Genomic DNA, 21,492 nt, shown 5'->3' on the forward strand with positions numbered 1-21,492 from the left:
ATCCCGCATCGGACAAGTATGTTCACTATTGAAATATCTCACTTTGAATACATCAGATTTTTTCCTGCAAGATGATTTTAATGTCCATCCACATTGGTCGCTGAAGCAAACCAACACATAGCTGTCCAAAATTTTTAAGTGGTTTAATTCATATAAGAAAAGCAATGCTATAAATATAACAACAAGATATAGACTGTTTTGAATTATGTATCAGATACAATATAAATCAATATAAACAGAGAAAAACAAACAGATCATTGAGTAAGCATTGAAATACCTTTTCTTATCCGATCTTTTCACTCGAAAATTGAAGTTGTTCTTTATTTTATATTTAGCCATTACAGCAACGAGTGTATCTTTGTCCTTATACAACAACCCAGTCTTCACTTCAGTACTATTGGAATCAGTTATGTAATTCGTAGCATTTAATTCTGGAATATAATCAATGTCACAAATTCTAGACTCGACCAGAGCAAGAGCTTCAGTATCTCTTTCGGTACCTTCCACGCATACGACTTCACCTGATGAACAATCAAAATTACGTATATCCCCAACAATTTTATCAGTTGTATCAATACAAAGCGGATACATGCCAATTCCAGTTGCATTCTTTTTCACTTCGAAATAAAGTTTCACACCCATGTCGTTTTTGATTTTCAACGGACATGAGCTTCCCTCGACAATGTATCGTATTTCAATATCCTTTGTAACATTGTCGATCTCAAGCTCTGCTAAAATCAACGTTTTCAGATTCACAAACGAAATAGAATGCCCAACAACAATTCCATCAACTTTGTAACCTTCATAATTAATATCGTTTACCCAAATTCCAGAATGCCGCAGCAGAATTGAGATATTCATCTTCAAAACCTTTTTTTTTTTTGAATTCTTAGTATGCAGATCAACCTTTACAAGAATATTTTTGAATTATGAAGCTAATCTGATTTAAAATTTGAATTTACTAATCAGTTACACAATCTGATGACCATTAATTACGGGATTTCAGTTAAGAATAACAGGAATCACGTTAATTAATCCTAATTAATCGCAGCAGCCTCTAACTATGATGTATCAGTTTCTTATGTATCCCGTGCCAGAGGATGTATCCCTACTAATCCGTTACACAATCTAATGACCATTAAATACGTGATTTCAGTTAAGAATAATCAGAAATCACGTTAATTAATCCTAATTAATCGCAACAGCCTTTATCTTTGATGTATCAGTTCTAATGTATCCCGTGCAAGAGTGATGTATCCCGCTTCTTTGCTTTTTAAGGGATTTTTAGTAATTTCAATTCTTAAAGGGATAAATTGTCATTTTGTATTTATAATATGTGGTTCCTATAATTTATACTTTTTTTATGTCCATGTGGACATATACATCTTTAAAATACACTATTAAAGGGTATGGATAAAATATAGGGAAAATTGTATATAATAGCAAACTAATAACCTAAATTAAATGGAATAGCTACGGTTTGATTTAATTGTGCTCTATAGCAAACATTAGCTAAAATTTGCCAGCGTCTCTCTCCCAAAAATCTCGCTCGCCACTCTCCATTCTCGCTCGCCTCTCTCGCTTTATACACAGAAGTGTATAATTCTGTTTCCGTTTTGTATAAAGCGAGAGAAAATTGTATATACACATGCAAAACTGTATATCTTCGTGTTATACACTTAATTATACAATTTACAAACATTTTACTTCAAATATTGCATAGAAAAAGGCCAACGAATTATACAATTGCGAATTATACAATTGCAGTGAAATACAATTTTCTCTAGCTTTATACAACAGAAGTGTATATATTGTGTTTCTGTTTTTGTATAAAGCGAGAAAAACATATATCTTCTTGCTATACACTTATAATTATGCAATATACATACATTTTAATTCGATTCAACTGTATGCAAAACAAATTATACAATTGCAGCGAAATAGGCCAACGAATTATACAATTTAGGCCAGCGAATTATACAATTGTATATGTATAGCAAATTATACAGTTTTATGTTTGCTATGGAGCGCAATTATGCAAAGTTTGCTATAGTATACAAATATGAATTTTTTGTTTGCTATATGTGAAAGTTGCCCTAAAATATATTTCAAAGTTTGGTATCGTAACAGTAATATCGATCAAAATTTGAATATATTTCAGATATTTTTCCATACTATATACATATAATTAAAAATAAATATTTATATATAAATAGTATAATTAGATGAATATGCTTGCCCTTACAAGCTCTGCTTGTGTTAATGAGTTACGTGTGTGATGTCCTATCTAATAGCCATCTCTTTTAATATACTTTTTCATCGTATTTCTTACTATCTCAAAAATTCACCATAGCCAATATTTCATGCTTCTTTAGTAGTATTATATACATCTCTCTTCACATTTTAAATTATCTTAGTCTTACTTTCACCATTTTATTTACGAATATCACTCTCATCTTGTTCACAATATTTATTCATAATAATATCTCATCTAATATAATCACGCAAACATCTCAACATTCTCATTTCTACTATCTTTATATTTTGAATGTGTGCGAGTTCTTGATTTGCCCCTACCATATTTTATTTTAAATCATGTTTGAGCTATCAAACAAGTATGTAAGGTTAACTTTTTTTCATAATTATAGAAGAAAAAAAAGAAAAAAAAAGTGTCGGGTCGGATCGGACCGGATCCATGTCAAAAGAAGGCCATATTTCTAAAAGCCCAGGCCCATTTACTCCGTTATATATATCGACTGAAATTTCCCTCACGAAGGGACATTGCTGCTGAAGCTTGAAAGTTGCAGACTTAAAACTAGGGTTTCAGCAAGATGATCATTCCAGTGCGCTGTTTCACCTGCGGGAAGGTAATTTTTGTTTTGAAGCTTTTTAATTCTCCATTGTTTCAGAAAAAAACTAAATTAGCTGATTTTTACTTAATTGTTTCGAGTGATTAATTATGTGGAGCTGATTTTGTTCTTAAATTGATTTGTATATTTAGGTTATTGGCAACAAATGGGATGAATACCTTGATCTTCTTCAAGCTGATTACGCCGAAGGGTGAGAATCGTTATATACACTAACCCCCTTAAACCCTAAAAAAAAAAACAGAAAAAATGCTACTTTTTTGTTGTGTCTGCCATTTGTGCCTTTTGAATTGGAATTCTATTATGGAACAATTAACTATGAAAGATGAAAACTTTTTGACAATCCAGCTGAAAATTAGGCGGTGACTGCCTCTCATCCCTATTGAGTTGGTAATTTGACTATTTTTGGACGTTGTTTGTGAAAATATCGAGGTCGAAATGTAGAATGTGAAGCTTAAGTAGGTGGAGTTAGAATGATCAATGCAGCAAGTGTTTGCTTGAGAAAGAAACTGGACGTACCTGTGAAATTCTTTGAGTCAAGTATTTGAATGGATCTATTATGTTTTTGTGCAGGGATGCACTTGATGCACTGAATTTGGTTCGATATTGCTGTCGTAGAATGCTTATGACTCATGTTGATCTCATTGAGAAGCTTCTCAACTACAACAGTAAGTTCCTCCTATCTTCTTTGTCTATATAAATTATGAATAAGTTTTTTTTTTTGGATGAAATAGGTAAATGTTATGAATAAGTATTATTAATGTAATATGCTTGAAAAACTTGTAGAAGCTTGCCAATCGAAGACTTTTGGTCCACACCTAGACTGTGGCTTCACAAGTCTTTTTCGTTTGACATTTGTGTACAATGTTTTTACCTAGCCTATTTTGCATTTTGACAGGGCGATATTTATTTTAGTTATATCCTTGTCAATCTTGTAAGAATAATCAGGGGGTTGCAATAGAATTGGTTAAGGATATCATACACTGTCATAGGGAAGGATTTCAAATAATTAAGCAATTATCACCCCTGCTCTTTTGTCTTTTGCATCAAGGTGAAAGATTTCACTGATGACATAAATCTTCATGTGAACTACTTGTTTGGGTTTTCTTCTCTTAATAATGTATTCAGGAGATAGAGCCTCCACTTAATAAAACTAGTGTCCATCTGATGGATTGCCAGAGAACCTGTATCATACCGCTTGAATGTCTATTTGGAGTTCTTGTACTAGTGTAGCTCCACGGAAGGAGGCACTACCTCGCCGCCTCCCTTCATCTTATCATTGAAAGCACCAAACTGATCACCATGGCAGTGACCCTTGTGTTTCCACTAGATGTCAGTCAGTCTATCTACAGCAATATTAGCACATACTTTCATATGAACATGTCCCCCTTGACCGGACCTTGGAAATTGTTCTACCCCTATTTTCTTAGTCAAGCAATCAATATCAGCTCACTGAAAGCGGTGAGTATGATGCCTACCTATAATCAAGCCATTATAGAAATGATAATAATCTACATGGTTTAGCTGCCGAACTCATCTAAAGAATAATTAGAAAAACTTTACTCAAGTCATTCTGCGGAGAGGTTTGACTTGGGGAAACCATACTAACGACTAGTTACTAGTATTTTTATCTTTAATGTTTCCACTGTGATCTATGACGAGCTTGATTTATGTTTTTAAGTACTACGAAGATCCTCTTTTCTATTAACTTATGTTCATCTGAAACTAATGTCGCTGCTAAAATATATTATTTCCATCTTCCATGGTGCTGTATTTGGTTATTTCATCTTAATATATATGCTGTTAAGAGATGCTGGCTTTGATACTAACATGATTATCTTTTCCCTTTTCTTTGGCAGCGCTGGAGAAATCTGAGGGCAGTTGAAGCAATTTTCTGAACACTAATGAGCTACAAATGTTTATATCTAGACCATCTACTTCTTAGCTGTAATTCTCTTTCTAGTTGTAAGGAGGTGAAGTAAATTGTTCCCATATGAAGGGAGTCTTATGAATCGTGTAACCAGTAAACAGTGTGATACTGCAAGCTACTCTTGATGTTTTGTTGGTTCTGAATCTCCTGGTTGCCTATTTAACAATATATATGCTGGTGTAGTGGCACTCTAAACTTAGAAGTTAACCTTCTACAAATTCTGTTTCACATTTTAGTGCAGTGCGTTCCATTTACAGTTTAGCATTTCACTCATATAACTACTAGACAGCCAAGGAAGGTAAGGATGAGGAACATGGTAATTTTCATTGCCAAAGTAATCTCTGGGTTTCATTGTTTCAGCCATCATTGCCTTCTTCTGTTACGTTCTTTTTCTCGTTTTTTTTGTGTATCCAGTTATATTCAAATGGCGTATCTCTATTATTGATGTCCTAGATTCAATCTAGTCATAGAGAAGTGAATTGGGAGTACATTTACAGTCCATGTATTGTTTTGTGATATAATACAAAGTGCGAAAACAGAAATAGTAAAGAGAAAAAATTGATTGAAGCCATGCATGTGAGAGAATGTGATTTTAGGCAACAATCAGTGTGGGAATTGAGCTGTTGGAATCAAACAATTTAATGTATCATTGATAGATAGGAGTAGGACATGTGATTTATTAATGGTTAGTCACCATCATACACCGAAAAGTTTGGTCATTATATATACCCAAAATGATGAAAGGGAATTAGAGAACAATCTCATTATTTGTGGATGATAAAGGACCTGAGTGAACAAGGCGGTTAAAAACACTTCAACCATGGCTACTAATACGATTTAACATAACATTATATGGTAAAATATACCTCTACTTAAGATTCTCTTTAAGAATTATATATTAGATCAGTAAAGATCAAATAATAAAAAGTGAAAGAAGTACTTACTTTCTATTTCGTCATTACTAAGAAATATTCTTGAAGTACTAAATATTGACTAATTAGCATAAATAAGGGTATACTAAAAAATGTGACAAAAAAGAGGAAGAAACAAACGTGAACAACGTTAATGCAACCACCATTTTAATCTACAAAAAGGGGAGAAAAATAACATTGTTATGTTTCACTTGTTGGTTAAACTAATTCAGTCTTTATTATAGTAACTCCTAATAATGTTGAGCACAAAAATAATTAAAAATATATAAATTACACTAACCATGTCTGCAGGTCTGCACTCTGCAGTTTCCTGTCTCCTGCTCATCCCTGTGTTTTCTTCTCTCTCTGACTGGAGATTTCATATATTTACTATATTTCTGATTTGAAAAATCCCATTTTTTAAGCATATTTTGAGTTACTTGTCCCCCATTTCTCTGCAATACGTTATCATATTCAATGATAGTTACCACACCCCTTGTAGACTGGTCTAAAGCTACCTGGCAGATGTAACAAACTGGCATTTTGAGCTAAAAATGTATTTCTGGATCTAAAGTTACAATCTTTCTTGATTTTAAAGACATCCAATTTGAATAAAAGCTATAGCAATGGTGGGTTTGGTTGATTCTTGGTGTTTCTGTTATGGGGGTGGCAAGTCTGAAAAAATAAAAGCTACCATTTTTACAGGCAAAGGTTCTGCTATGGCACATATAGCTTCGAGTGGCACTGGTTTCTTGATCCACCGGAATTTGCTGCTCACTACCCATGTAATACTTCCTTCTGTGGCTGCAGCTGAAGCTGCTGAGATCCGTCTTCAAAACGGTGTTGTTGCTTGCCTTTTTCCACATAGGTTACTTTTTCTTCTTATTGACTTTTATCTTTGTAATGTATTCAGTTTTTGTTTTATAGAGTGGAAATTGATTCATATGGTTGACTACAACTAATTTGGGATTGGATTGTATTTGTTGCTGCTGTTTTATTGTAGTGTCTCTATGTTCAGATTCCAAAGGGTGAAGAAACTTTCCTCTATTATGCTAGTTGATTTCTGATATGGTCACTCGAATAATAATTACTTCTATCAAAAAGTCTTCTGTTGATGATGAGAATTGGAATCTATGAAAAAAGTGAAGTGACTTCGTGAGATAATAACTACTATTAGTTGAGATGCTTGTCTTAGTCTATTGAATACCTGACTGACTTAGGATTTCACTAGTTCATTGGACTATTTTTAGTGAAATGTTTGCTCTTTGTAAGTATGCATCGAAGCATTGGCCTTCTATCAATGACATTGTATAGGAATCTGTCAAAATCATGTTCTCCGTCGAAAGACCTTTTCTTTATGGACCATTGACACCATCTCAAGATCCAATATTTGTAGTGTAGTCTTTAGAGGCTAAACATAATATTTACATGGCTACTGGAAAGGGTAGTTAGTCAAAACAGTTCTTTCTCAAACTGTCATTTCCCGTGCACCTTCCTGCTCTACCAGACTACCGCCATCACTGTGTGTTGTGACAATTATTGAATAAATTGGAGTAGTCCTGCCAAAGAAGCTTGAAAGGTTTATGGTAGGCTTCGTCTGGCAAATATTCTTGTTAATTCAATCTATGATGTCACTCACAAGATTGATTTTAGTGAAGTGGATAGTGGTGTTGGGACAATCCTCAAACTAACCTTTCCACCAGCACTCTGTTGTTCACCTCTTACATGGAAAATGATTCTTGATGGTACAAAGCTCATTGAACTAGGTGGGCTTGTTGATCTTGGATCAGTCTGCATCAGATGCCGCTTGAAGCCATACAAAAGGATAGAGCTGCATGCATCACTACATAGTTTGATTGCCTAGTCAAGTGAGTACGAGTGCTTCTGAAAATTGTTATGCTTGATCCTTTATTCCCAGTTCCCATTAGTCACAAATTTTGCAGTGAATGTATATGTTAGAAAGGTATTTAAGAATTCAATCATAAGACTAGGGCCAGAGCTGACAGAATGGCTCAAATAGGGCGGAATATAGGGGATTCAGTAGTTGACCCTTAAGTAGTTTGAGTTGAGATGTAGTTGATATGATAATCAATCACATAGCAATGGTTCAGATTGGTGTCATTAATAGTTTATCAAGTATTTAGCAATGTGAGCATCATTAATGTGCATGAATTTTGCACTTGACAATCCGAAACATAAGTAGAAATATGTAGCTCTAGTCTATCAATTTGCAACGAGGATAAGATTATCACATTTGCCTGATATGATGATATAACAAGAGAGCAGGAGAGCATCGGATCAGATGCAATGGGGATTAGATCTTCTAAGCCCCCACTACAAGTTTGATGTTTTGCAGAAGATGAGTCGGGTCTTTGGGCATTCAATCCGTGTAAGAACTTGAATTTTGGGGCAATAAAAAAAGTTCATCTCTAGTTGCTGATGGCATTTGTGGCTTTAGATAGTGCATAATAAATTAAATCGCATGTATGCATGCATGTTGATGTATATACAAGTCATTTTCTTCTTGTGTTGATTCTCAGCAGCTCAAGGTGAATTGACTTCAATTATAATCAGGTTTGAATTTCCTTGACAGGCTACATAAAGGTTGCCAATAAATACTTGTAGGTTATAAAAAATGCAACATTGATCCGTAAAATGTCATTTAGCTAATATTTACTGATAATGAGGAACAAAAATAAAACTTCCCGTGTAGTCATGTTGGCATGCCAAGTATGAATGCTTTATCACTTGCATAAGATAAACTTTTGGATTATGAAGCTGAAGGTTCGATGTCAGCTTGTGTTGTTATATGTTGTGCGCTTATGGAGGTTGACTGTACTTAGTACATTGCAATCGTGGCTAGAGTTATGGGAGTCTATATCTAAAGGGATGTAGGATGGATGCGGAGGAAAATTAGGTAGGAGAATAAGAAGTATTGTTTAACTGTTGTTACCTGGTTCACCTTATTAAAGTACGATCTCCACATTTGTAAGATTGAATGGTTAACTTTATTTTGCTTTCTGACTAGTGAATGTTATGCATGATAGTTGTGTATATTTGTCTACCTGGTCAAGCAAGCTTTTTTTCCTTTTTCAGGCCATCTCATTTTTATGTTTATCACTTGATCATTTACTTCTCATTTCAGGTTTTTTATTACCAGCTCCATACTAGATCTGACTATAGTGGGTCTTGATGTCATGGATGGAGATTCAAATGCACATGTTCAGCAACCTCACTACCTGAAAACTTGTTCTAAACCTAATCTTGAGCTGGGTAATGCCGTTTACCTGTTAGGTTATAGCGAGAAAAAGGAGTTGACAGTTGGCGAAGGAAAAGTGGTAATAGCCACTGACAACCTTATAAAGCTGTCAACTGATGGAATAACTTGGAGGCCGGGTTCTGCTGGTTTTGATGTTCATGGCAATCTAGCCTTCATGGTATGTGATCCAATGAAGCTAGCAACATCTCCTAACTCAAAATCCTCATCAACTTCGCCATCTCCATTATCATCATGGAAAGACAGTCCCATGCAATTTGGTATACCCATCCCTATCATATGCGACTGGTTGAACCAACACTGGGAAGGAAGCCTCGATGACCTCAACAAACCAAAGTTACCACTGATTCGGCTGATGTCTACTGGTCAAAGAAGTGAGCATTCTTGTGCATCCTTCACAATGCGGCGTGTTTTTAAGTCAACTGAAGCTGAAAATGATGCCACACCATCATCTTCGAACGGATTGCCCCAACCTAGAGAAGAACCTGGACCAAGCTGTTCTGCTGTTGCCACTAATTTGGAAGAGGAAGCAGTAATTACTCATGTCCAGGGAATTCCAACTCCTGAAATTTTTGAGTCGCGGAGATTAACTTCAACACCAGTTGGGAAGAACGAGAGTACACAAATCCAGCTTTTGGATATTAACTTTCCACCAAGGATTCTCATCAAAGCTGCTGGATCACCGCAGCACGTCAGAAAGAGCCTATCCAACTCTGATGATGATTGCATCGATAAGGCAAGAGAAGAAAATTCTAGTGACTTTGGCCAGCCAAGCCCTGTGCCAGACGCTGAAGTTGCGTCTACCAGATCTGTTAATGGGGCCCAGAGTGAGGTTGAATCAAGTTGCTGTCTCATAGAGGTTTTGGAAGCTCAAAATGAATACAGCAGTGATGGAGAGACAACAATGTACTCTGCGGAAACTGCTGAAAGCAGAAACTATCCAAGTCCTAAAGGGGGAAGGTTTCATCAAGTAGGAAGAAGCCAAAGTTGTGTTAACTACAATAGATGGGGGTCGGTTTCAAAAAACTCAGCAGCTCGTAGGGCTAACCAAGAACAGAAGAGGAACATTATGCAAGGAAGAAAGGTATACTCCCAAGGTACAACTTCACATAGGAGTAATGACTATTACAGCCCGACAGTATCTTCAATCATGAAGAAACGGAACAACATGGAGCCACAAATCAGACCACCACGTCTAAGTGCTGGAAACTCATCACCAAGATGGATGTTCTGATTGATAAATTCTGAAAAAAGAACTCATTCTTTATACCACACTCTCCTTTTTTGAGCTTATACTGAGACTTCATTGCAAAGAAATTAAGAAAGCTGGAGAAAACTCGAGCAAAGGCAGCTTACTGATTTTCGATAGCAGGTGCTACAGGTTGTTGTTCTTCCACTGGAACTTCAATGACATTCTGTGGACTTTATGTTGGAGAAAAGATCTCAGAAGCATCTTCAACAGTCCCAACATTTTCACCAGTTAAGGATTGGCTAGTAACTGCTGCTTATCAGCAAAATAGATGAATGCAACATAGAATTCAAGTGTGACAGAAAGTGAAACCAAAGCAAATGTTCGACACTGTGTTCTCTGAGATAAATAATACCCTGGAAAAGTGACTTGCTTTTTCTGAAGGTTAAATCGACAACCTCATCTGATGCAATTCTTTATTATGTATATCTACATTTTACTCTATGCAAACCAATAAAATTGGCTTTACTTTCATTTTGATGTCTCAGTAAGCTTGATTAGTATGGAGTAGTCTATCAGAAATAGTGTAAGAAATACCTGATCAAATGTCATTGATACAAGGGAAAAGGGTCTGATATATCCTCAACTTTGTCATTTGGAGCTGATATACCCCTCGTTATAAAAGTGGCTCATATATACCCTTACCGTTATACAAATGGCTCACATATAGCCCTGCCGTTACAAAATGGCACACATATACCCTTCATTTAACGGAATTTTAAATAATTAGTTTTAAATTTATATTTATTACTTATAATTTTTTTAAAAAAATTATAAGTAATAAATATAAATTTAAAACTAATTATTTAAAATTCCGTTAAATGAAGGGTATATGTGTGCCATTTTGTAACGGCAGGGCTATATGTGAGCCATTTGTATAACGGTAGGGGTATATATGAGCCACTTTCATAACAAGGGGTATATCAGCTCTAAATGACAAAGTTGAGGGGTATATCAGACCCTTTTCCCTTGATACAAACTACACTGTGGGCCAATCCGAATCCCGGGAGTTGGTGTTGTACAAACTGACATCAACAACAACATATTCAGTATAATTTCACAGGACGTGTAGACCTTACTCCTACCTTGTAAAAATAGTAAGACCGTTTCTAATAAACTCCTACCTTGAAATGATTTACCATAATTGTTTCAGAACAAGTATTTTTAATACACATAACAACTAAAAAGAAACTTGTAATAAATTTGTATCTAACCTTAGTACCTACTGGCTACTAGTTAACAAATGCAGCATATAATTCTTAACCCCTATTATTTAGACCGGTAAAAAAGATGATCCTATTATGATTTAGGTATATGAAAACAAATCAAATAGCTCATTGAAACTATGGCAGAGAGTACTCCACATTTATGACCAAAATGTTATAATTATACTTGATTTGTTACTCCAATAGCCTTTAGGCCATACCATATTCTATGAACCTATACCTAAAGTCAAAGTAAATTGTGAGGACATTAATGTTGAGCTTCTCTGTTTTTACTACTATTCTTTATGAATAATTTCTTCTGCAATTTAAATTTAACACGTTATTCTTTCCGTCTTATTTTATATGTCATCTTTTTACTTTGCACTTGCATATTATGAAATGATGTTTAATATTTTCTTAAGCCAATTTTACAACAAATGAATGACGAATACATTTTCAAGATTAATTAACTACTCTATCAAGGGTATAATATGCAAAATATGATAATTTATGCATAAACTATATAAAATAATAAGTATTTTGATCCAACTATTTATAGAAAGGATACATATAAAATGGGACGGAGGGAGTGTTAACAACACAAATAAAGTACTCTTTTCATTTCAAATTAATTTAATTATTGAGATATTTTTTATTTTTCAAATTAACTTAATTGTTGAATTTTCAAGACTATTTTTAGAATGTTCTTTCAATTTTACTCTTTATTAGTTATATTTAAATTAGTTATAAATTAACGTTTAGTTGTTTTAAGCTTAAATTTGACAATAATTAATAGTTATGTCTAATTTATGTTTTAATCTTATTTTCTTAAAGGACGTGAAACACCTCAACAGTTCAATTAATTTGAAATTGAAGGAGGGAAGAAACTTACCCACATCGGATGTATACACGAAACTAAATGCAATTTTCATTATTACATGATTTAATTAAATAAAAAATACATGTTAACTAATTATAATTAAGTAAAATGAACTATCAATTTAAACACATAACATGCATGTATTAGGTATTAGCTTGATGTGGACAGTTTTATTCTTGAAGACGTAACTCAAATAAATAAAAATTAGAACGGAAGAAGCGTGTTTTATTTTTGTTGTTCAAATTTGTGTTTTTTTTTAATTTTTAATAACAAATAAAATGTTATTTTACAAAGTTTAATAAACATAAATTCGTATTTATAGAGTCCTACAAAACTTGAATAAAAAAAATTTAATGGTTCTGTAACATAATCGGGCCGGGTAGGTAACAATTGGCAGGAAACAAATGGCAACATTAATTTCTGTGTAAATGCGCTTATCCCTCTCGCCTCACTCTAAACTTCTTTGAGAGCCTCAAACCTTCACCTAGATCCCATCGAAAAAAATATATATATAAAAAATACAAACTCTGTATACTCTTAAGAAAAACCCAAAAATCTCAGAAAAAGAGTTAATTTATTGATTTGGGATCAAACAATGTTGTGTAGAGGGACGTTTCAAGCTGGCAATGTTGCCATTGGAGATCATAATGAGTGTTACAAGAGATTTTTCAATTCAGTTTCAATTGGGTGTAGAAAATCGTTTGTTTCATCTTGTTCGGTTGGGGCAAGGTCTGGTCCGGTGCTGGCGGTAGCTACTAATGAGACGACTAAGACTAAGCAGATGGCGTATGAGCCAAGTCTTGCGGATCGATTGAGATTGGGGACTATGTCGGAGGATGGAATGTCGTATAAGGAGAAGTTTATTGTTAGGTGCTATGAGGTTGGGATTAACAAAACTGTAACTGTTGAAACTATCGCCAATCTCTTGCAGGTCTGATTTATGGTTTTTATTTTTGTGTTACTGAATATTAGCTCTTGATTTGTCAATGCATGTCTATTTCTCGAAATCATCGCCTTTGGGTTTTTTGTGTTACTCAACTGTATCAGTGAATATAAACTCTTGATTTGTCAATGCATGTCTGTTTCTCGAAAGTATCGCCAATCTGTTGCAGGTTCAACTTTAAGAAAAGATTGATTCTTTTGTGTTAATCAACTCTTTCCCTGAATATAAGTTCTTGATTTGTCAATGCATATCTTTCTTCATCTTATTTTGGTAAAAGATTGATTCTTCTGTGTTAATCAACTCTTTCCCTGAATATAAGTTCTTGATTTGTCAATGCATATCTTTCTTCATCTTATTTTGGTACTTTTCTTCGAGCTGGAATGGTGGAGGTATAATTTTTTTTGCTTGCTATGTCAGTGCTCTCTTATAGTAAATAAGATTTTTGAATGTTGTGGTCTTGTGGAAAAGTGAAATTAAAGAGTCTCCAAAAAAGGCGAGTCATTCTTTTTGAAAGGGACTAAAAAGGAAAATAAGATAAACAAATTTAAACGGAGGGACTATACTCATTTTGGTTTATGTATGATTATATGGGCATAAATGTATTCCCAACTCTGTGATGTAGGAGGTTGGATGCAACCATGCTCAAAGTGTTGGATTTTCAACGGATGGATTTGCAACTACCCATAGCATGAGAAAATTACATCTTATATGGGTTACTGCTCGCATGTACATTGAGATCTATAAGTACCCTGCTTGGTAATCCTTTTATACCTTGCAAGTGTTCACTATAATGGTTTATTCTGCAACGCTGTTGTAGCCATGGTTAATGTTGTGTGTGGTATGGAACAGGAGTGATGTTGTTGAAATAGAGACTTGGTGCCAAAGTGAAGGCAGGATTGGGACTAGACGCGATTGGATTCTCAAAGACTGCGCTACTGGTGAAGTCATTGGAAGAGCAACCAGGTGCAGAATTTAAGTTTATACTCAATAATAAACCTAATAGAAAGAATATAGATAGCACTAGAAGTGATAATATCCTGTTTAATGCACATCTCCAAGTGGACATGTATACTTCTAGTCATGCAGCATCCCAGGCTTAAGTATATTTGTTGCAAATACTTAACATAGTTGATACAAATTATTTTTCTGTGAATTGCTTATCTTTTACACAAGTGTGGTGTAGTAGTTTCCATGCCCACTTGGTTATTAAATACATTTCCCACAAAGGCAGCTTTTGGAACAAATGAATTCCTTTTGTAAGTTACTGCATAAAGCTTAAAGTACATCCATGGAGTGTTTTGCTTCTAAATCAACCCGAGTCAATATATTTACTTTGCGAAGAAGTCAGTAATTTGGCAGTGTTAATGGTTTTCTCGAGTATCAAGGTCACAGATACCACCGTCTAACAATCTGTAAATCCTTTCTTTTTCCTATATTGCTTCTCGAGTTATTCTACAAAAATTAAATTAGGATGTTATGATATCTGATTGCAGCAAGTGGCTCATGATGAACCAGGACACAAGACGGCTTCAAAAGGTCACTGATGAAGTTCGTGATGAGCTGGAGCTCTATTTTCCAAAAGAACTGAGGTTAACTTAGGTTCCTCTTTTTCATTTTTCTTCTTTCCCTTCCCTTTCCTGGAACTTATAATTTCCTAAGTGGGTAAAGCATTCTTGTAAAATATAACTGTAAACAAGGAAACTTTTCATTGAACTCTTGAAATTATCATACAATGGTTTTGAATGGTGTTAATGGGTACATGATTCTTGGTGCTGGTAGATGAAAATGTAGCTGTTAAATACTATCATAAGTTACGCATATATCTAACACAAATGGTTTGAATCATAGACATTAAAGATTCTTAATTATTACATCTATTTCTTGGTATTTGATGAGTTTTTGTATCTTAGATGGTTCGAGGCCTATAGCCTAAGGTAATTGGCCAAGTAATCCACGTACATGATAAAAGAGCATTCCAGCTTTAGTGTACTTTGGTCCACTTAATCCCTCTTTCATGGTCACATATCTTTCCGGCAAAGGAACGGGAAATATTTCTCCCGTTACATTAATCCAATTCCCATTTTATTTGGGAAAAACATCTTCGTTTTTTGTTCAAAAGATTCCTATACCATTATCAAAAGGATCATCAATGGAAACTTATCCTTCTAACTATCATAATTTACATTAGACCTTGAAAGTTGAAACCATTTGTTCTGCTTTTCTGGAAAACAAAGGGTTGTTTCTAAAGAACAATTTTTCCAACATATGCATAACCAATTCTTCTAAACCAAATCAAAGGATGTGCCTGCGCACACACATGGTTTTGCAAAAAGAAAAAAGAATTAGAAAAAGAACTAAATCAATCTGTCTATTATCCAGTTTCTTTCTACTCTGGTGCAAGCTTGTTTCCCAGACGTATATTCACTTTAGTTAGACTGTCAGGCAATCATATGTGGTGTCTTCTCTATCAAGTCAACTCCAATCGTCAATTTTACGTTTTTACATTTCATTGAAGTAATACACCAAGTCATTCTGACTTCCTCTTCTATTTACTCACTATGTTTAAATCAAGTAGAGTGAGGGTGGCTAGTGAGAGAGAAATTAGACAAAGGGACGAAATCAGTCTTGAACTTCTACGTTTCCCAAATAACTTGAGGGTACAGGGATTTCCTGAGAGATTTGCCACCATTTTGTAAGTAGACTGAAACGAAGAAATACGTATTGGTCTTTCACTTTTACAAACTTAGGGATCTGAGAAGTACTTCACTTTGGAGAAGCAAAAAGAAAAACTACCCCTCCCCTCCATCAACCAAACATATTTTAAAGTTTATATACTTCATAACAGCACCAACCACAATTGTGTTATATGTAACTTGTTACCCTGTCTACTCTATTGCATATTATCTGCAATTCACTGACCATGATTTCGGCACATGTAAGTTTGAGTGTTGTATTTTATTGGCAGCAATGTTATTGAAAAGGGGCACTCTGTTGTTGTTTGACTGTTCACAATTCCAGGTTAGCTTTTCCTGAGGAGAATAATGGCAGCCTAAAGAAAATAGCGAAACTTGAAGATCCCGCTGAGTATTCGAAGCTAGGAATGGTGGTAGGTATCATTTTAAAATCCTGAGTTCAATGACATTCTTTTTCAAGCACTCAGGATACTCGTTTTGTTGGCAGCCACGAAGAGCTGATCTGGACATGAATCAGCATGTAAACAATGTCACTTACATTGGATGGGTTCTTGAGGTTTGTATATGCTTCCTCTCTGTAGTTGAATAATTGGATGTGGCCAACTATACATATGATGCAATAATTTATTTTTTCTGTTCTCCCCACTGACACTTCTTTTCTGCTGTTACCATTGTAAATTTAACAACTGTGCAGAGATTTTTTAGGGTCTTTGTTGTCTTGTTCATAGAAATTTTGTTGCTCTTCATTGTTATAGATAGTTAGACTAGGCATGGGGAAGTCATTAGTATTTAAAAGTAACTTCTAAAACAAGGGAAGTCTTATGTTTTACATCTATGGACTAAATTCTCTATTTTGTTAACCAAAAAACTTTTCTGCTGGCAGAGTATTCCTCAAGAAATCATTGATACACATGAACTGGAAACAATTACTATAGATTATAGGCGTGAATGTCAGCATGATGATGTTGTCGATTCCCTTACAAGCGTTGAACCTATTGAGGATGCTGATGCCTTAGAGAGTCATGGGTCTAATGGATCTGCTACTGCTCCAAAGGATGTAAACAAGAGCTTCTTGCATTTGTTGAGATTATCAAGCGATGGACTTGAAATAAATAGGTGTCGAACTGAATGGAGAAAGAAGTCTGCTAGGACATAAGATTCAACGTGTTCTATTGTTCATTGTAGCCTAAGTACTCGGTGGAGGAGCTCCCTTTTGTTACTTTGTTTTCCAACTTTTCATGTCTGTCTCTTTTCTTGTCTTTCTGTAGTCTTTATTGCTTCCCTTCTTTCTTTTTCCTAGAGCTCTGGATAGATGGTTGAGATGAGGCTTCATTGATTTGTACTAATGTTTTAGTAATGCAAATAAACAGGATGAGGAAAATAGTGTGCTAGTATGGGAACAGATTATTTGTATCATATAATTTATGACATGTATCTCCTGCTTGTTTGCTATTTATATAACCTTTTAAATCTCAAAGTTAGTTGTCAAAATAACTGTTTATTGAAGGTATATCTGTATATATGCTCTAATAAGGTCTTAAGGGATAAAGATGGGGATAAGAAAGAAACTGTACAGGTGAGAGAGTGAAAGGCCCTTCCCACTTGGATCAAGTGAAGTATATCAAGGATGAGGAAAGTAAAACGTTGGCAGAAGAGACTCGAACCAAGAAGGGGATAGAACCATTGCGCTGAGAGACTTGGAGCACTTTGAGAGACATGGCGTGAAGGCTGCTGGTTCGGGGTAGAGTACAGTAGTAAAGATCCTCGGACTTTTTGGATACTTTTGTTTCAAAAGAAACAGTAAGTGGTATCAAATTATCTAAATGTTTGAGCATGAGCATTGACCAAATTTGAGATGAAAATGATATATAAGACAATAATTTCAGAGATTCAAAAACGCAAGACAGGAGGTGATAAGAAATTAGAGAAAAGAGTGAAGAATAGTTTTTGGTGGCTTCCAAAACCTTGTTCCAAATGGTAGAATTTATAATAGTAGAAAACTAGGAATTTATAGTAGTTTTTTGCTTCTGATATTTATTATTGTTTCTTGTTTACTACAGTTTAACGTCCTTTCTCGTAGATTTTGCACTATTTTTCTTATTATAACATGTTATCATTTTTACTAAGCTGGAGATTTAACCAAGTTTCATTACAAAACCAGTAATACATACATTATTTTAGCTCCTTTTCTCTGCCGGGAACACAAAAGGTAAGGAGGATGATTAACACAAATCAATTTGATTTAAGAACAAACAGTGTACATGATTAATAAAACAATAAGTAGACGATACAATTGCAAATTTCAGCAGAAAGCATAACAAAAATACAAGAAATCACTAGCCCAAACATATTGCTATAAGAAGCCTCTTAACATAGAAACGATTGGCGTTGCGCCATAGTATGTTGATCTATTTACACATCCAATATAGCTTCAGATCACCAGAAAAACAAGGTCCTCATTTTCACCACAAAGGAAAGCAGCAGCTCTGCAGAATACAGAGAAATGGATAAGAAAAACGGTGAAATAAGACCCGTGAAAAAGAATAAGGCAAAAGTGTGAGTACGTGTATTGAGACATAATATGATTAAGAAACTAAATGTGTGTTCTTTCAAACAGTTCAAACTTTTAGATGAGGAGGTCACACGAATCAATACCTTCTGCTTTTCATTTCGCTGTTGCCTTTGTGTGCTGTAAGATGTTCTAACACCTGCAGCTGGCATATTTCCAGTATCTACGTGCCTTTGCTCTCGCACCTTGTTAAAAACCTCAGTGTAATTTTCTGCATCCTGAGGATCGTTGTCATCCCATCCGCCAAACTTTGGAACTACAGTTCCTCTATCAGGCTGTTAGAAGATGAAGAAGTCACGTCAAATTCAATATCAACCTAGACTCAAACTCAATGATATGAAAAATGAACTGCACAAAAATCTTAAAAGCACACAAGTTCAAAGTGATCTAACATTTTTCGTGCAAATTTAGCTTCAGTGTGAATCAGCTTGATCTCAAATGCAGTATTTGTTAACTTATTGGTTACATGTGACCCAAGGGGTACACTAATGTAAGGCCACTTGGGAAGCCTGGATTGGATTTTCACTAAGGGATTCAAAATCTAAAGAGGGGATAAGCTGGCTCATAAGAATGTAACTTACCATACACTGATGACATAATAATGTAAGACTTTTTACACAGTTAGTGTATACAAGTTAAACTCGAAATATAAAATGCAGTTCGAGGAATGACTAACATATCATATCTTACTAATTAACTTCTCTGTCAAATATAAGATAAATAAAGGCATGCTATCACAAGTTGAATATCTAATCTTCTATATAATGCAATGCGAAATAGAATAGGAAGAAACATACACTTTCTTGCTTCGTTTGGTGCCTTCCAGGAGTAGCATGAGAACTTTCGAATGATCTTCCAGGAGTACCATGACTACTGTCATATAAATTCTTCCCTTCCCAAACAGGAGATGCAGCTACACGTCCAGATATCTTTGCTTGGGAATTGGGGTGAAGTGGTGATTTCGCAATGCTGTGATCAGACCCTCCACTTTGTCTAGAAGGTCGACCAGAATTTGATCCACGACCTCCACCATGACGTTGATGAGTAGTTGGCTCATTGCGGGCTGGAGAACTAGCACGGAAATCACCATCTTCTTTACTCACACGACGCTTGTTTGTTTGCCTAGCTGTTTCCATCCCCATTGGTTCCTCTGTAGGAGTTTTAGGCCTGGAGGAAGGAGCAACATTGGGAAACATGTCCGGATTCTCTTGAGGGTCATTCGGATTTATCATCTTTCCGCCGCGATTTTTCCTTGCATTCTCAAAAACGACAGTATAAGGAGTGTTGTCTTCATTTCCCCAATTTCCAAACTTTGGCACATTTGCACGCTGCAGTAGCAATTAAAAGAAAATTCAACAAACCGGGAGTGCGTTTGGTACTACAGAAGTCATTTTTCAAGGAAAAAATACTCAGAAATCTATAACTGAATCTGAGCTAAATACTTGAAATAGATCCAGATATACAAAACAATACAAAAACTAATAATCAATCCAAATATATTAGGGTTGGTTATAACTTATAGGTTCACATAAACCTAGAAGACCGCCCTATATATTTATTAACAAATCCATAAATATCGTGAACTCAGATTATCATAATATTAACTTGACATAAATACAGAAAACCCATAAACTTATAGTATCTCATCTCCCGGTCAACTACATAAATCATCACTAATGTTGCCCGTTTATGATCTTCTCAATCCTGTCATAATTAGTTTCTTTTGAACTAATGATTCTCTACTATTTCTTTTCTACTAGCATTTGAATTTCTAAAAAGACCAAATCACTTTGCAGAGGCGAAGCTAGTATTTTTTAATTTTTTATAAAAAGAAAAATAAAGGGAGATGAACCTTCACGCAGATAAGGTGAGAGTTTAAATAATCAACCAACTAAGCTACTGTGATTTCAATATTTAAATTTTACAGATCTGAACTTTTCACAGAATTCACAGCTCGTATAGTACTGAATTTACGAAAACAAATACAGAGTCTAAGCAAAAGCTACTCATGTTCACAAACACAAACGTACTAAACTTCAAGTAATTAATCCTCAAACCACATATTGCAGAGCAATTTTGGATAAACGAAAAAAGGGGGAAAAGTAATGATTGAAGAAAACTTACAGCCATTGATGTTCTCCGCTAACAAAAATAGATAACAGTTCCTCGAGCAAAAACGTTTTTTTTTTTTTTTGCAAGAGAAACGAAAAAAGAGAGAAGACGAAGAAGAAGAAAGTGCAGAGGAAGAAGCGTTGAAGAGAGTATATATAAATGATGAGAATTTTTTCAAAGGATTGACTGTGTCTGAGCACGTATTGGTTGACTATTCGCCTCTTACACCCTGTTATGCTTTTCAAGTCTTCTTTCATAATAAAGTCTTCCCTCTTCAATTTTACCCATTCCACTTTACTTATAGTAAGTTTTTTCCGCCATTTTTGCTCCACTTGCTTAGCTCCACCTCCCTCTACAACAACTCTGTTAATTGAGAAAAATGATGAATATATATTTTAATTATTGTATATGGTATACAGATTATCTCCGTCATACTTTAAGAATACTGATATTTCTGTCATTCAAAAACTAGAGCGGATATGGTCTTCACTCTAACGGAAGACTAAATGGGGACATGGTGCAATCTTATTCATCAATTCGATGACGGGTAAGTGGTTAGATTATGACATGTGTTTGTCCGTTAGTATAAAAGATATATATGCTCTACCTTTTGGACGACATGAGCATCAATGTTCCAAAAGTATGACGAAAGGTATTTGCGCAATCAACTACGATAGTTCGGAATATATTTATTCATTTTTTCTTTAAAATTTGTGATCCAAAATAAACGATGTAAAGTTGTGTGGATGTAATTTGTTTCACTAAGATTAAATAAATATTTTATAGCTAAATTGTTACTTAATATATAAATGTGTTATTTTTTAGGGACGGATTAAAATTGAAAGGAAGTCACATA

The 21,492-nt window shown here is 34.8% G+C and overlaps 4 protein-coding genes across 6 annotated transcripts; 3 read left to right on the plus strand and 1 right to left on the minus strand.

Annotated features, from left to right (window-relative positions):
* Positions 1–2,757: 2,757 nt before the first annotated feature.
* On the plus strand, positions 2,758–5,032 carry LOC107021381 (DNA-directed RNA polymerases I, II, and III subunit RPABC5). The gene is made up of 4 exons (XM_015222028.2): positions 2,758–2,867; positions 3,002–3,060; positions 3,441–3,535; positions 4,727–5,032. The coding sequence occupies exons 1-4, from the start codon at positions 2,832–2,834 to the stop codon at positions 4,750–4,752; spliced, it is 216 nt and encodes a 71-aa protein (XP_015077514.1). The 5' UTR covers positions 2,758–2,831; the 3' UTR covers positions 4,753–5,032.
* A 771-nt stretch (positions 5,033–5,803) lies between these two features.
* Positions 5,804–10,708, plus strand: LOC107021361. 3 transcript variants are annotated; one of them, XM_015222007.2, is made up of 3 exons: positions 5,804–6,337; positions 6,414–6,576; positions 8,854–10,708. In XM_015222007.2, exons 2-3 carry the CDS (start codon positions 6,428–6,430, stop codon positions 10,217–10,219), a joined length of 1,515 nt encoding a protein of 504 aa, XP_015077493.1. In that variant the 5' UTR covers positions 5,804–6,337; positions 6,414–6,427; the 3' UTR covers positions 10,220–10,708. The 3 variants fall into 3 exon arrangements, with proteins under 3 accessions (XP_015077493.1, XP_015077492.1, XP_027773619.1); XM_015222006.2 differs by having other exon boundaries at positions 5,804–6,576; XM_027917818.1 differs by lacking the exons at positions 5,804–6,337; positions 6,414–6,576 and adding an exon at positions 6,590–7,576.
* Positions 10,709–12,710: 2,002 nt separating this feature from the next.
* On the plus strand, positions 12,711–17,432 carry LOC107023696 (oleoyl-acyl carrier protein thioesterase, chloroplastic-like). The gene is made up of 7 exons (XM_015224471.2): positions 12,711–13,250; positions 13,885–14,018; positions 14,112–14,225; positions 14,756–14,851; positions 16,281–16,368; positions 16,443–16,511; positions 16,839–17,432. The coding sequence occupies exons 1-7, from the start codon at positions 12,915–12,917 to the stop codon at positions 17,109–17,111; spliced, it is 1,110 nt and encodes a 369-aa protein (XP_015079957.1). The 5' UTR covers positions 12,711–12,914; the 3' UTR covers positions 17,112–17,432.
* Positions 17,433–18,165: 733 nt separating this feature from the next.
* On the minus strand, positions 18,166–21,000 carry LOC107020993 (RPM1-interacting protein 4-like). Its single transcript, XM_015221556.2, has 4 exons — positions 20,649–21,000; positions 19,322–19,852; positions 18,611–18,799; positions 18,166–18,441 (listed from the first exon to the last, which is right to left on the minus strand). The coding sequence occupies exons 1-4, from the start codon at positions 20,652–20,654 to the stop codon at positions 18,418–18,420; spliced, it is 750 nt and encodes a 249-aa protein (XP_015077042.1). The 5' UTR covers positions 20,655–21,000; the 3' UTR covers positions 18,166–18,417.
* Between the last annotated feature and the right edge of the window lie 492 nt (positions 21,001–21,492).

This window comes from Solanum pennellii, chromosome 6 (genome assembly GCF_001406875.1).
Source record: "Solanum pennellii chromosome 6, SPENNV200".
NCBI classification, from domain to species: Eukaryota; Viridiplantae; Streptophyta; class Magnoliopsida; order Solanales; family Solanaceae; genus Solanum; species Solanum pennellii.

Bases quoted from the DNA above. Each gene is read 5' to 3' on its own strand.
- LOC107021381 (XM_015222028.2), top strand. From the start codon at position 2,832: ATGATCATTCCAGTGCGCTGTTTCACCTGCGGGAAG. The intron at 3,061-3,440 runs GTGAGAATCGTT...GTTTTTGTGCAG, and splicing joins CAAGCTGATTACGCCGAAGG to GGATGCACTTGATGCACTGA. The intron at 3,536-4,726 runs GTAAGTTCCTCC...TTTCTTTGGCAG, and splicing joins GAAGCTTCTCAACTACAACA to CGCTGGAGAAATCTGAGGGC.
- LOC107021361 (XM_015222006.2), top strand. From the start codon at position 6,335: ATGGTGGGTTTGGTTGATTCTTGGTGTTTCTGTTATGGGGGTGGCAAG. The intron at 6,577-8,853 runs GTTACTTTTTCT...TTCTCATTTCAG, and splicing joins GCTTGCCTTTTTCCACATAG to GTTTTTTATTACCAGCTCCA.
- LOC107023696 (XM_015224471.2), top strand. From the start codon at position 12,915: ATGTTGTGTAGAGGGACGTTTCAAGCTGGCAATGTTGCCATTGGAGAT. The intron at 14,019-14,111 runs GTAATCCTTTTA...GGTATGGAACAG, and splicing joins ATCTATAAGTACCCTGCTTG to GAGTGATGTTGTTGAAATAG. The intron at 16,369-16,442 runs GTAGGTATCATT...TTTTGTTGGCAG, and splicing joins ATTCGAAGCTAGGAATGGTG to CCACGAAGAGCTGATCTGGA.
- LOC107020993 (XM_015221556.2), bottom strand. The intron at 18,800-19,321 runs GTATGTTTCTTC...ATCTTCTAACAG, and splicing joins ACCAAACGAAGCAAGAAAGT to CCTGATAGAGGAACTGTAGT. The intron at 18,442-18,610 runs GTATTGATTCGT...TGTATTCTGCAG, and splicing joins AGCGAAATGAAAAGCAGAAG to AGCTGCTGCTTTCCTTTGTG.